At 34.2% G+C, this 13455-nt stretch overlaps 4 protein-coding genes across 7 annotated transcripts; all 4 read left to right on the top strand.

Annotated features, from left to right (window-relative positions):
* Window positions 1-13: 13 nt before the first annotated feature.
* On the top strand, window positions 14-528 carry sloth1 (sloth 1). 2 transcript variants are annotated; one of them, XR_010752112.1, is made up of 3 exons: window positions 14-167; window positions 218-430; window positions 484-528. XR_010752112.1 is itself a non-coding variant. In XM_066389740.1 (2 exons), exons 1-2 carry the CDS (start codon window positions 14-16, stop codon window positions 298-300), a joined length of 237 nt encoding a protein of 78 aa, XP_066245837.1. In that variant the 3' UTR covers window positions 301-528. The 2 variants fall into 2 exon arrangements, 1 of the variants encoding a protein (XP_066245837.1); XM_066389740.1 differs by having other exon boundaries at window positions 218-528.
* sloth2 (sloth 2) lies at window positions 314-528 on the top strand. The gene has a single exon (XM_066389749.1). It carries the CDS (start codon window positions 314-316, stop codon window positions 473-475), a length of 162 nt encoding a protein of 53 aa, XP_066245846.1. The 3' UTR covers window positions 476-528.
* Window positions 497-8014, top strand: LOC136408329 (casein kinase II subunit alpha-like). Of its 3 annotated transcripts, XM_066389264.1 has the most exons (7): window positions 497-636; window positions 676-867; window positions 1441-1641; window positions 3406-3569; window positions 4796-5105; window positions 5164-5447; window positions 7612-8014. In XM_066389264.1, the coding sequence occupies exons 3-7, from the start codon at window positions 1565-1567 to the stop codon at window positions 7926-7928; spliced, it is 1152 nt and encodes a 383-aa protein (XP_066245361.1). In that variant the 5' UTR covers window positions 497-636; window positions 676-867; window positions 1441-1564; the 3' UTR covers window positions 7929-8014. The 3 variants fall into 3 exon arrangements, with proteins under 3 accessions (XP_066245361.1, XP_066245369.1, XP_066245352.1); XM_066389272.1 differs by lacking the exons at window positions 497-636; window positions 1441-1641 and having other exon boundaries at window positions 742-867; XM_066389255.1 differs by lacking the exons at window positions 497-636; window positions 676-867; window positions 1441-1641 and adding an exon at window positions 2492-3244.
* Window positions 8015-11590: 3576 nt separating this feature from the next.
* Window positions 11591-12652, top strand: LOC136410839 (putative leucine-rich repeat-containing protein DDB_G0290503). The gene has a single exon (XM_066393231.1). The coding sequence runs from the start codon at window positions 11591-11593 to the stop codon at window positions 12650-12652; it is 1062 nt and encodes a 353-aa protein (XP_066249328.1).
* Window positions 12653-13455: the final 803 nt, after the last annotated feature.

Raw genomic sequence — 13455 nt, 5'->3', positions numbered from 1 at the left:
GTTAACTGCTTTGATGAAACTATACAACCCAAAAATACGGCGTTTTCTCGACCGTTGGCCAGGTAAAAACACGTTGGGAGTGTATAGATTTCTGCCTCTATTTTTCGTCTTGGGGGCAGCTCTGGAGTTTTCCATGATCAATTGGAACGTGGGCGAAGTCAACTTTTGTAAGTGCCCCCCATATTCTGAAACTAGCTACAATATAATTCCTTTCCAGATAAAACCTATAAGAAACGCGAAGCCCTGAATATCCTACAGAAAAGACAGCTGGAAGCCCAAAGTGTCGAGAGCAGTAGCTAATGAGTGTGAGGAGATGCCCGCTGGTGTAAGCTGGAGCCAATACATCAAATTTACCACCTGTGCCCTCCTATCCATGTTTGCGGGCGCTCAAGTGGTGCATGTCTTTTACAGACCTTTGGATGATTTGGAGGTTTACATAGATAAATTGAAAAATAAGACCATGAAGTCAGAATAGTGTTTTAGGATGTTGTAGGGTAGATGTGTGAATATAGAGTGATTTAGGATCCAGTTAAGACTTTCAATTTTCAAGATTTTGATCCAATAACAGACTTCTTAAAGATTTTTGTGTGTCTGTGTGGTGTTAACTTTGGTGTGAAGAGTGTTTAATGTTTCCAGGTAATATGCAATGGGAACGAAACATCTAAGCTTTGAAAGATTTTTTTTCAGTGCAATTTTTTGAATAGGACAAGTCAAGTAGATGCTCACTGGCATATCGGGAAAAGTATTTTGACATTTGTCAGTTATTGCAAAAATTCCTGTCCAAATTTTCCTATTAAACACAGAGCAAAAGAGTGGAGAAGGCATGTTCAAACCTTATGTTTTGGACAATTATGAGGATGAGAATTCGTAAGAAAACATTTGTTTTAAATTGGTTTGTTAACGAATGTGTGGATTTGGTAGTGCTAGATTGGGGATATAAGTACCTAGATCTCATACATCTCACAAGCTTATTTTCTTCTCTTAGGCCCATTTATTCCATTAAGAATTAAGTTAGACCCCTCTAGATCCTTGTTCCATATAAGAAATTGGTTAATTTAAGTTTGGAATTCAGCATAAATAGTCATAAAATAAAGCAGATAATTGAAGAAATTAAGCACAAAATTAGATTTGCTTTTGAAATGTGAGTCAAAGTCAACATAATGAATAAATGGATAAAAAAGTTGCACATTTTTGGACAGAGTGGGTGTAGTATTACTTCCTGCAGATGCATAAGTGTGCCTGTTTCATAGATGACCTTTGATATTCACATTGAAATCTACTGTTTGCCTCAAGGATAAAAAGAATTATAAAAATTATCCCAGGCATTAGTCATCAGGCTCTATGCCGAAGTTTAATTAAATAGTTCAAATGAAACAGGCGTACTTGGGAAAGTGATTTTACAATCACTCTGTCCAAAAATATGTAAATTTTTTTATCCAGGTGACGGCTATCACCATTAATTGCGTACGGAGCTATAGCTTGGGTCCAATAAACCAAGCAAAGTACTCTAGTGGGAAAACTACTATTACTACAGAGGCAGGGACACCCCTGAAGCACAGGGGCTATGAGGACCACACCCACGACTATAGAAAGGAAAGTCGCCCCAACCCTCTTCCCCTCCCCAAACGTCGCGAACGTGAGGTAAGGAAGGCGACAAACCGAGTCAAACAAGTGGCATCATAAGACCCAAAATCATTCAGCATGGAGAGTCGCGAAGTGCTCTGATACCGTTAGGATCACCGAATTCTAAATATGGTCTCTGAATGTTTCTGGGTTTGGGGTTACTTCGAGATTTTATCTTTTATTTCCAGAGAAAAAGGCTATCGACCGCTTGGTCTTTGCGCCCCTAATTTTGGATTTATTTCGAAAAAATAACTTTCATACATATCGATTTTTTTTTCAATATTTTCGTAAAACCAAATAAAATTTGACATCAGCGTACTCGAATTTAAGTTTATCATTAAGTTCAGCAATTATTTAATCGACCTATCTTAAATCTCAGGTTTGTTAGGTGGCAAAAAACGTCAAAAAATTGACAGATGTCAAAGTAACGGGTGGTCATTAAAGAAAAACCTCGCAGCAGGCAGTGAATTTGAAACGTAATGTGTTTATTATTGTGAATGGTAAGTAACACATGGCGTCACGTATTATGCCATGTGTTATTTACCATCAAACATGTGATTGATGAACAACTCTTACTGGTAACTTGGTAGCGTTATAACGGGAGCATTAAAAAAATCCTGGTCAGAGTGTTGTGGAAAAAGTCGTAAACATGACTTGTATGTCGTAACTTAATTCATACACTGAATATGAAGTGTGTCAAAGTGAAAGGTTGATTTAAAGCACGCAGTAAACAAAATTAATTGCAGAACACTTTTGACCAGGAAGTTTCTGGCACAGCCTTTACTATTATTTACTCAATTAATTTCGTATTAGTTCGATTTAATCCCATTTTTAATTCATTTGACACTATCTAAATACAGGTCGATACATAATGAGTTAACGCAGATATGATAACTTATGTAAATTCTTTTCGAGTGTCGTCAAGTAAACAGTTTAAGCTCTAACGCCTAGTTGGACAAACGCATTTTTAACATTTTTGCTCTTTAAGTTTGCTTGTAAATTTCAAAGCGGTTTATATAATAGGAAACATGTTTCTGGTTAAAATGAAGCACACGGCCCTGCCGGCTCAGTCAAACGCTCCGCCTCAGACTTCAGATACAGGGTAAATATTTGCACAATACAGGGTGAGTCAAAATAAACAGTTTTATAGTGCAATCACCTGTATCTGCTTTAATGGGATTTTTATGGATGCGCAGTACTTGTGTGCTTAGTAGATAAACGCTGTGATAAGACGCGCCATCAGAATATTGAATTCCATGTAGATTTCTGGCGAAGTTAATATGTGCAATCCGTCCGAAAGTGGTTTGTCATTGAAACCGCGCGTAAAAAAACTTTTACGTAAATCTACAATAATTAATAGTTTAGTCGACTGTTGGCCTTTATTCTGTCCGATTATGATGTTTTGTGTGCGTTGAAAAATCGTTTAAATTGTGCCATGTCAGTGTTAGTCAATGGTGCTGCGATATCCAAAGTGTAGCTCCCAATAAGGACTAAAAGCTATTGTCACAATGGGTTCTTATTTGTATCATGAAATTAACTTCAATTGCGAACCGGATGATTTTCCTTCCACGGCAAACAGCAGGAAAAGCAGTGCTGCGCAATCGACAGATAAACCCATCAGGTATAACACAATCAAAATGTTTACTATTACACTAAAATACGTAGTGTTGACGCTGTTGTTTCTCATAGACCTTATGTGTCGCTTTAATGAGTTTATTTTTTGTTTATAGACTGAATCAGCTATTGATAAACTCTTTTCTAACATTTACGTTTGCCATTCAGTGACACAAGATCAGGCCAAATTAAAACAATATCCAAGGTCTATCCGGACGCTTTAACGAAGAAACCAAAGAGCTTTTACGAGTATGATGGCTTCAATCCAGCGTACGATGAAATCGACCACTACAGCCTCATTAAAAAAATTGGCAGTGGTAAATACAGTATAGGTAAGAATAATTTAATAACTTTTATGGTAAGTTGACTTGAATTTTGCGAATTTAAATGAAATGCGGTATCAGGGCATTGAATCGGGTATTTTTTATTCAATTTGGAGGTCAACATCTATTAAAATGTAAATATCGCTCATTAATCAGTAACTAATGTGTAACTAATATTTTTTAATTAAACTGTGGCGCAAAGGGTCGTCGAAATGGGACAGAATTTGGGGGATTTCTAGAACTTCTAGGAAATGCAAAAAAAGAGCGGTACTCTTCTAAACGTGAATTTTAGAGGAAAATTTTTGTATATTCCTTTGATTAATTTTGAATATTCCTCTATCATTAATAGTTTTCGCGCCACAAGGGGTTGTTTAAAAATGTCATTCGTGTGGATCGCTATAACTCGGTAATCCATGTTGGTTCAACAAAAAATTAATACTTAATTTTTTAATATATTTTTCTTCTAAATTAAATACGAGCTAATTTTTTCCGTTTTTAGCATACTACGTGACTGCGTAACCACATTTTTACACGGGATGGTAACTTTTACAATGACCATCATAGGGATCTCCGAAAGAGTGAGAGTTCCCAGGTTCGTTAAGATTCAAATTATCGATGTGAATTAACTTCAACATCAGATCTGACCAATACCCAGTCTCTATTTCAATGTATCTATGGAAATTCGCGTACAGTTAAAGTTGTCAGCACCTTAATAATTTGACCTTAAATTAAGAAAAAGTTGCGTATTTTAAAGCACATTAAGAATCCACCTTGAAAGTAAATTTATCTGTCATGGTTTATGAAATACCTTGGAAAAAGCGAAAAAAATATCGTTGAACAAATTGTTATTGCGCGAAAACGATCGATCCGATTTTGATGAATCTTGGGTTACTGTGGGGTCCAATCTCCAGATTTTGGCTATAAATGCTAATATAGGGACCCTGATCTCAAAAATGTGGGAAACAACCATAAGTACAAAATAACAGAAGGTTTTAATTCAGCAGGCCCCTGTTAACAAAAATACAATCGCATCTAGCTGATTCCACTCTGGATGTCTTGCTGTTATTGAGAAAATTTTTACATGCAGAAATATCTGTTAATTTTTCATGGCATTGTGCAGGACCTTCACGCGAGAATTTACTCACTTTCATTTTTCTAGTCGAAAAATTAAAAAAATGTAATTTTAAAAACGGATCTTACTCTGGTCGCGTCACTAATCCAGACATTTTTAATAGTTTTTGAAGGGCTGCATGAGCCCAAGGAAGAACGGGTGGTCCTAAAAATATTGAAACCAGTGAGGAAAAAGAAAATTAAAAGGGAGATAAAAATCCTAGAAGGTCTAAAAGGGGGAACAAACATTGTGCGGCTACTTGCCGTGGTGGCGATTTCTAGTATGGATCTAACCGCATTGGTGTTCGAACAATTGGTCAACAACGACGATTTCAAAAATGTTTATTTAAAACTCTCGGAAGAAGACACCCGCTTTTATTTATATGAAATTTTACGTGCCTTAGACTATTGCCATTCCAATGGGATCATGCACAGGTAGCGATCTCATCTGCTGGGAAGGAGACGTTGTTTTTAAAAGAAATGAAACTTTCAGGGACCTGAAGCCTCATAATCTCATCGTAGACTTAGAAAACCGTAAGATAAGGTTGATCGACTGGGGACTCGCCGAGTTCTACCATCCCGGACAGGAGTATAATGTTAGAGTGGCCTCTAGGTACTTTAAGGGTCCGGAATTGCTCGTGGATTATGGTTACTATGACTATTCCTTGGATATGTGGAGTTTTGGCTGCGTGTTTGCTTCAATGCTGTTTCGCAAGGATCCCTTCTTCCATGGCAATGATAACCAAGATCAACTCTTCCGAATCGTGAAGGTTTTAGGTAAGTTCAAAGCGATAGGTAAGGGTTACTGGTAAATTTAGCTATTTTTGGAGGCCCTTTTGTTGAAAAGAAATGGAATAATCAAATGTGAATAAAGCTCTTTTGACATGGAGCCTTATGGGACATATTGATTTTTCTTAAGGCCTCCATTGCTTTTGATAACATTTGTGAATACCTTGTGATATTTATTCTATTACTAAGTGTAGTGGTTTTCATTCTTTCGAATGATGAGAATATTTCGGATTTTTTTTGAAATATTTCAGTTCTCACACGTAAAAGTTTTTCTCTCTAGAATAATTATTTTTTAAATCCGAAAATGGGAATCATTGCATGGCACTCAAGGTAATCGTGCAAAATTGCTAGCAGCTTCTAGTGGCGTGGCCGAATCTTGGGCGATATACAGTATATATCACGACACTAGCGATATGAAAGAGTGTATGCTTCTGCGCATCTCCATTTATGGTATACAAAAAACGAAGTAAACATAGTGAAGATTAGCTGTCGCTCTGTATGAGCTTTGCAATATTGCCAGCTTGCTTTTAAACAGCCAGGTTGCCCGATTGTTATTTAAAGTTTGCTATCAGAATTATTTAAAATAATTTTTCTTTTCAAAATTAAATAATAAAATAAATAAAACTCTTAAACACAAAATAAAATTCTAGAAATAAACAAAAAATCTAAAAACTTAATCAATGGAAATTAAAATAAAAACCAAAACTAAATTAAATGCTCATATCAGCCCTCTTCTTGTGCAGAACAGTAACTGAGCCGGTCATAAAAATTCCGCCGCACGTTTGCAAGTATTTGTGTGCTAATAGTTTACATGCAATTTTGAATTTCAATTTATCACCCTCAAATCTGTCAATTGTAGATTTTACATAACCTCATAAGAAAATATCTGCAGGAGTTAAATCAGGAAATATGGATGGTTACAAAATGTGGCCCCCTCCAGTTATCACTTTATTTCGAAAGTATCCCTGAAAACAGTCTCTAACAAGAGCGGCATTGTGGGCAGAACAACCATCTTATTGAAATCTACTACTTAATTCAAACCATTCAACTCCTAATTGTTCGATTACCGGAATAATTTGTGTCTGGAGTAGGTCGAAGTATCTCAAAACGTTCAAAGTAGGTTCAATGAAAATGGACCAGTTACATGATCACCTAAAATACCTGTCCAGGCATTAAGTTTTTGAGGATATTGGGTTCGTGCATTGTACGTTCTGTGCAAATTCTCCCTTGACCTGTAACGAGTGACGGCCGAATTAGTGTGACCCAACAATGGAAAAGGTTGATTCATCCGTAAAAAGGCTGTTTTTGATAAAGTTTTTATGATTATTCGCTCTTTCCATTATCGTTTCACAAAAACCAGCGATCTCTATAGGTCTTCAGGAAAAATTTCGCTCATTTTTTGCACGTTATATGAATTATACCCGTTTTTTCTCAAAACTTTGGGCGATTGCACGCGACACATCTCATGGGCCCGCTATTTCCTTGAAGGACTGATCAGGATTTTCCTCAACACTGACACAAATCATAATTTTCTGGTCTTCTCTTTCATTGTTATTTTATGGAGGCGTTTATGATGCAAGGACGCAACACTTACCAGTATAATCGTCTCGAAACTTCGAATGACACGACGTACTGTATCAATACTAGGAACGGGCCGATTATCAAAATTTACTAAAAAACAAGTAACAACTCCTAAGGATTGTCTTAAAAATTTCCATTTTATTATATTTTTATTCGCTATTCTAACAATACGCGGAAGATAAAATTATTCCAAGTTTCGATAGCAAGTGAAAAAATTTTAATTCTATGAGCTAAAAAAAAATGCAAATACGATATCAATAATGATACGTATAAAATTTTTTGTAATAAAATCAGCGAGCAACATTGCAGAGCTCATGTAGTACGACAGTTGATCTTCACAAGGTTTACTTAGATTTTTGTATACTATAAATAGAGATGCGCGAGAGCATACACTCCTTCATATCGCTAGTATCGTGACATATAGTGTATTTTTTCCAAGTAATTTGGTGCCTAATTTATCAGTTCATACTCGTAGAAGTAGCTCTCGCATGAATTACTGTCTTGTGCTTAACAAGGTAGCGTGGGCGCTTTAAAGGCATATTGCACACTTATAATATATGATTTCTTCCAGGAACGTCGGAGCTGATCAGCTACATCAAAAAATACAACATCCACTTGGAATCCGGTTTACACCATTTGCTAAGTCACCACACGCGCAAGCCTTGGCAAAGGTTCATCACTGCCGAGAATGAGTACCTGATAGACAACAGTGCGTTAGATTTATTGGAAAACTGTCTGCGCATCGATCACATGCAGAGGATCTCAGCCAAAGAGGCGTTAAAGCATCATTATTTCGCCAAAGTGAGTACGCGGAAGGTAGAAGAGTGCAGCACGCAGAGTGTTGCGGAGGGAGAGGCTCAGGAGAGTTGTGACTCAAGTGAAAATTAAAATGTTTAGAAATTGCTAGTAAAATGTTTCTGACTATTTTTAGATTGTTTCGTTTAAAAGTTAATTAAAGTCTGAGTTGGTCGTTTGGTTTTTTTTTTTTTAGTAGTGATACTTATAGTCCGTTTAATCTTTATTTTCTTCTTAAGCAGCTTTTGAATTTTCAAATATTGTCATCGTATAAATGATTGATAATCATATATTTTGAAGTTACGTAGATTATTTGGAAAGCTGGACGACATTCCCGGTACTATACAAAAGTTCTCTTATCAAGCCCACCAAGCAAATAAGGGGTTAATGGTGATTTGAGAGCTGATGTGATTCACATTTGACTTAAAACTTTGCCTTTTAAACTGTTTTTGATATAGAACACACGTTTCATAATGCTTCGCTTCACACACAGACTATGTACTAACCATCAGAACAATTGCAGGCCATAGCACGAACCTCCAGCAAGAAGTAAAAGGACGCTGTGGTGTGTCTAAATGCAAAGAAATCTCAAGGAACAAGAAATTCCAAAATTAATAACATTTAAAGGTTATTAATTTTGGAAGTTAGATAATAATTTTGGTAAAAAGGTAATAGCCTTTTTCATTGGCCATATTTGGTCGAAGTGAAGGTATTTCTATCATTTGTGACCAGTAAAAAATACTATTAAATCGAAAACACTGACATAAATTATAAATATCTATTTATAAATCTTTTCTAATACGAACCTAAAACAAATTTTGGGTTCAGAGGTACAGGTACAGGTATAAGCGCATAATTGAATTTTTCAAGATCTAATTCAGTTTTCATTCCTATAACAAAGCAAGAAAAACGTCCATTTATGTAACAGGGTGGAAAATAATTCTTTATTTATTAAAAAAAGATAAATACATTTCCACACAAGTTAAATATAATTTTTTTTTTCGAATGCATGTCTGTTCACTAGTATGTGTCAGTGTCAAAACTTTTTATAGGTGTTTGACATTAAAGCACCACACATACACGTGCGGTAAAGTGCTATTTTCAGTTTATAAATGGGACCTGTAAAGCTATTTTACTTCACACTCGTAGGGATAAGACAAAAACATTTAGTTGTTAGAAGAATACAAAGAAATTGATTTTAAAGAAAATTTTGAATGATGACATGATTCACCTCAAAAATTCTCATTAAGTTAAACTATGACTGTACGGTCACAAAATGCCTTTTTCATAATATGCTTCACGGGCAAGAGCCTTTTTCTGAAAACTAGTATCTCCTTAACTTTAATATGAATTACATGAAATCATGTACGGATGCTCTCTATCCTATTTTACTCTAAAGCTTGATTGATTTTTAATGTCGATCGCCGTGTCGGTTATAATCAAATTGAACAGTCAGAAGGAAATATAGCAACTTCCTGTATTGCCGATATGACAATTAAATGTATACATTTTACGATTAATAGAACATATAAACAGTAGTTGCCGAACTAAATTACATTACACAAAAAATATTTAAATTTTGTGTTAAAAGTGATTTGCTTGGACAGACTTTTTGAATTATTGCTAGGTTGACTACAACCAGCTTTTTTGCAATAAAACATATAAGGTAAGTTGAATGTGTTTTTTAAGATTGTAGATAATTTTGAATATTAATCAAAATTAATATCAACAAAATTCAAGGGAAGCCCAAAAGTTACCGTAATATCTATTTATATAACAAATTGAGAAAGGCATAATTTTCTGCGACGAGTGGGATTTTATGGTAGGAGTTAAACGAGGCACAATAAACAAAAAGTAGAATTAAGACCTAATTATTGATGTGCTGTTATTTTTAACATCAAACTAGTTTCCAGAGAAACAGAATCAGATCAATACTGTAGCTCTATTTCAACTTTTTAATGGAAATTAACTTGCAGATAAGTCTAACAGGATATCAATAATTTGGCCCTTAGGCTCAAATAAAGATGCAAAAGTGGGAATTGTCTTATAGGCCAGAGAAGTGATTAAAATATTTTCATGCAAAACGAACGGGGCGAATTTATTTTTAAATAAAGCAATATTTTTTAACACTACATTTTTCACATACATATTTTTTGTTTACATATTATTGATTTTTATACGTTTTATTAAGCTTCCGTTTAATTATTTAATTTAATTTTTCGTATGATAAGGGCTTACGGAACCTGACACTTAATAATTTTTGTAAATATTATAGTCTTTGTTAGTAAGTTACTTTGGGAAAATGAATTTAATAACGCAACATATTACTCAGCTTCTAATTTAATGCTTTTAAATTTTCAGGTAGATTCCATAGCATGTTTTTCCCATCAGTGTTAACTTACATATTACTTCATGAAATTGGTGGTTCTAGTGGTATGATGCAATTTTCTGAACACGTATGCAGTATGGTTTTAAACTGCAACCACTTCTTCACCAACCAAGATGAGAACTTAAAATTGGAATGCTCAGGAAGAGCGAATATATTTGACACATATTTTTTTAAATGTATAGATAACGGTTATTGGCAAAATAATTACAATTATAATTATAACAATAACAAAAATATATCATTGGAAATAATACCGTTTTATAATAACGGAGCAAATAATCCTCCATTTCAGCTAATAGCTGATTATAGTGGAGAGAATTTCCAAAATTTGCATGCTTTGATAATTTCAAATGCTAAACTGAAGTTTATTCCTCAAAATTTTTTTGTCCCTTTCACTGAGTTAAGGATATTAGACTTAAGTTTTAATTATTTAACCCTATCCGATAATGAGCAATTCAATTTTCTTCCTAATTTGAAAAGTTTATATCTATCTAACAATGACATTTACGATGTGAATAACTCATTCCATAATCTTCCAAACTTACAAATACTCGATCTTAGTTTCAATAAAATAAGTCATCTCCCCAAAGACTTTTTCATATATCAAGAACGTTTAAACCAAATACTTCTTAATAACAACAAAATATTTAAGTTCGATGTCACTTTTGTCACTTTCAAAAAATTTTATATTGAATTCATTGACTTAAGTTATAACCAATTACAGGACATAGGTACCATTGCGAACTTGTCCCAGGAACTCACCCATTTAGCACTAGCTCATAATAATATAAGCGAATTTAATGTTGATCTGAGCTTTTCCATGACCTACCTGGATTTAAGTTGTAATAGACTCAAGGAGATAAGTGAATATGTAATTTTAAATGCATTTAATATGGTATCAATTAACATTAGTCACAATCTACTACAATCCTTGCATACTAGTAGTTTCAGAAACCTACGAAAATTAAAAACTTTGGATATTTCCAACAATTTGCTTAGTATAAATCAACTGGGTGCTTATAATAACTGGCTGACGTTCTTTTTCCACTTTGAAAGTCTTGAAACTGCAAATTTAGATGGAAATATATGGAATTGTGAAGATTTGAAGGATATAATATTTAGTTTATCTTCGCGATCGGTTCAAATAATTAGAGGATCTGAATATAGCAAAAGTAATATTTTGGGAATATCTTGCATTCAGGGAAATACATCATCTCATGACAATTCCTCAGGTGAGGTCAGCTCAAGCGTGATAAGTAAAGTGCTACAAGAAGTCTGGATTCGTTTAGAGAATGTTACAAGACTTGCTGATGCTTCACAGCTGGACAAGAACACTTTGAATAAAATTCTTCAATTTTCGACAAGCATGAATGATAAAGATAAAGAGCTTAATAAAACTATAGAGGCTCTGCAGACTGTTCTGAAAGGCATCGCCTCTAGGCTGGACAAGTTGGAAATCCAAGTCAATAGTAATGAAACACACTCTGAAAACAATAAGACCTCTTCTGAAGATCTCAACGTTGAACGTCATGAGTTACAGATTGATCAAGATACCTTGAGCAAAATTCTTCAAATTACGACAAAGATGAAGGATAAAGAAGTGCAACTAAATAATACTATAGACGTTCAACAAGCTATTTTTAAAGACATCACCTCTAGGTTGGAAAAGTTGGAAATTCAAGTCAATAGTAGTGGAAGACACTCTAAAACAAATCAGACCTCTTCTGAAGAACTCAATATTGAGCGTCATGGGTTACAGATTGATCAAGATACTTTGAGCAAAATTCTTCAAATTTCGGCAGACATGAATAATAAATATGTGCAACTAAATAACACTATAGAGGCTCAACAAACTGTTCTTAAAGGCATCGCCTCTAGGCTAGAAAAGGTAGAATTGCCAGTCAATAGTAGTAGAACACACTCTAAACTCAATCAGACATTTTCCGAAGATATCAATGTTGAGTCTCATGGCTCACAGAGTAATAACAATACCTTGAACAAAATTCGAGAACTGGGAAAAAAAATTGACAAGAGTAGCTCATACATAAATGATACTTTAACCGCGATTCAATCAAGTGTTAAAATCATATCATCGCGTCTTGAACATATGGAACAACAGGCAAAATTTCCGAAGAATAATCAAACGTCGCCTGAAGAATCAACTATGTTGAAAAGTTTTATATTTTCGATGAATTCTCTCACCAACAGAATTGAGGCAGAAAATAGGTCGGAATTGCAGGAGGTTAAGGAAGAACTAAGATTACTTAAATCTACTGAAGGTAGCACACATAATGGTATTTGGGGAGAAATTATTTTGGATCTGCTATTATTCGCAATACTTTCAGCATTGTTGTATAGTTTATATATAATTGTTATAAGGAAAACTACTATTACCAGAGAAGAAGTAAATCTTGTTCAAACTTTGTGAGCTTTCTCCAAGTTTAAGACATATTAGAAGTCGCTTTAGTTGCTTAACATTGGAATTAAAAACTGATATTCTTGTAAACATTTATAAAGTCAATAATTAGTGAACAACGTACATGATTGAAATTTTCACATTTCGATCTGGAATGTGGAAATTTCGAAGGAAATACTAGAAGAAGCATTGCGAAACAAAGTACATATATGCTATAGTGGGACACAAATATAGTTTAGCGTTAAGTTATCTGGTAAATATGTATATTTATGTGAGTATTTTTAATCTTAATGATCTTAACAGTGGGCGCCCGCTAAATAATCCTAACGACCGCTGTTCGTTAAGAACCGTTTATTATATCTGTTTTGAGGAATTTTAAGTACAAATGACAGTATGATTCAACAAAAATATTGTATTTACAGTTAAGTATAAATAAATAGCTTATTCAGTACTCATTCTTTGCACCTTTATTGTTTTCCATAAACTCTGTAAGTCAGACTTAGCATCTTTAACTAACAATCCACCATTTCCTTGCTTTGTTATTATCACTTTAAACGCGAGTACAATTCTCCATTATGGTTGTAGCTTCTATTCGAGCACACGACTATCTGAACCTTCTATTAAATTATACTTAACAGAAGAATTACACATCTTTGTCCGATGGAATCGTTGAGGTGTAGAAATTTTCTCAAATATCACCTTTTTAAGTAAAAAGTATCAAGTGTTACTTTCTATTATTTTTATTATATTAAAACACCGAATAATTTTTATTAAAAAAAACTGGTTCAACTAACTGGCATATTTTGTGAGGTACA

Source organism: Euwallacea similis, chromosome 1 (assembly GCF_039881205.1).
Source record: "Euwallacea similis isolate ESF13 chromosome 1, ESF131.1, whole genome shotgun sequence".
Taxonomy (NCBI): domain Eukaryota; kingdom Metazoa; phylum Arthropoda; class Insecta; order Coleoptera; family Curculionidae; genus Euwallacea; species Euwallacea similis.
The sequence above is the reverse complement of the archived record's forward strand: the minus strand, read 5'-3'. Positions and strand labels throughout refer to the sequence as shown.

Coding starts and splice junctions, on each gene's coding strand:
- LOC136410839 (XM_066393231.1), top strand. CDS start 11,591: ATGAATGATAAAGATAAAGAGCTTAATAAAACTATAGAGGCTCTGCAG.
- sloth2 (XM_066389749.1), top strand. CDS start 314: ATGCCCGCTGGTGTAAGCTGGAGCCAATACATCAAATTTACCACCTGT.
- sloth1 (XM_066389740.1), top strand. CDS start 14: ATGAAACTATACAACCCAAAAATACGGCGTTTTCTCGACCGTTGGCCA. Junction 168..217: donor CGTGGGCGAAGTCAACTTTT/GTAAGTGCCCCC, acceptor ATTCCTTTCCAG/ATAAAACCTATAAGAAACGC.
- LOC136408329 (XM_066389255.1), top strand. CDS start 3,132: ATGGGTTCTTATTTGTATCATGAAATTAACTTCAATTGCGAACCGGAT. Junction 3,245..3,405: donor TCGACAGATAAACCCATCAG/GTATAACACAAT, acceptor TTTGCCATTCAG/TGACACAAGATCAGGCCAAA. Junction 5,448..7,611: donor CCGAATCGTGAAGGTTTTAG/GTAAGTTCAAAG, acceptor GATTTCTTCCAG/GAACGTCGGAGCTGATCAGC.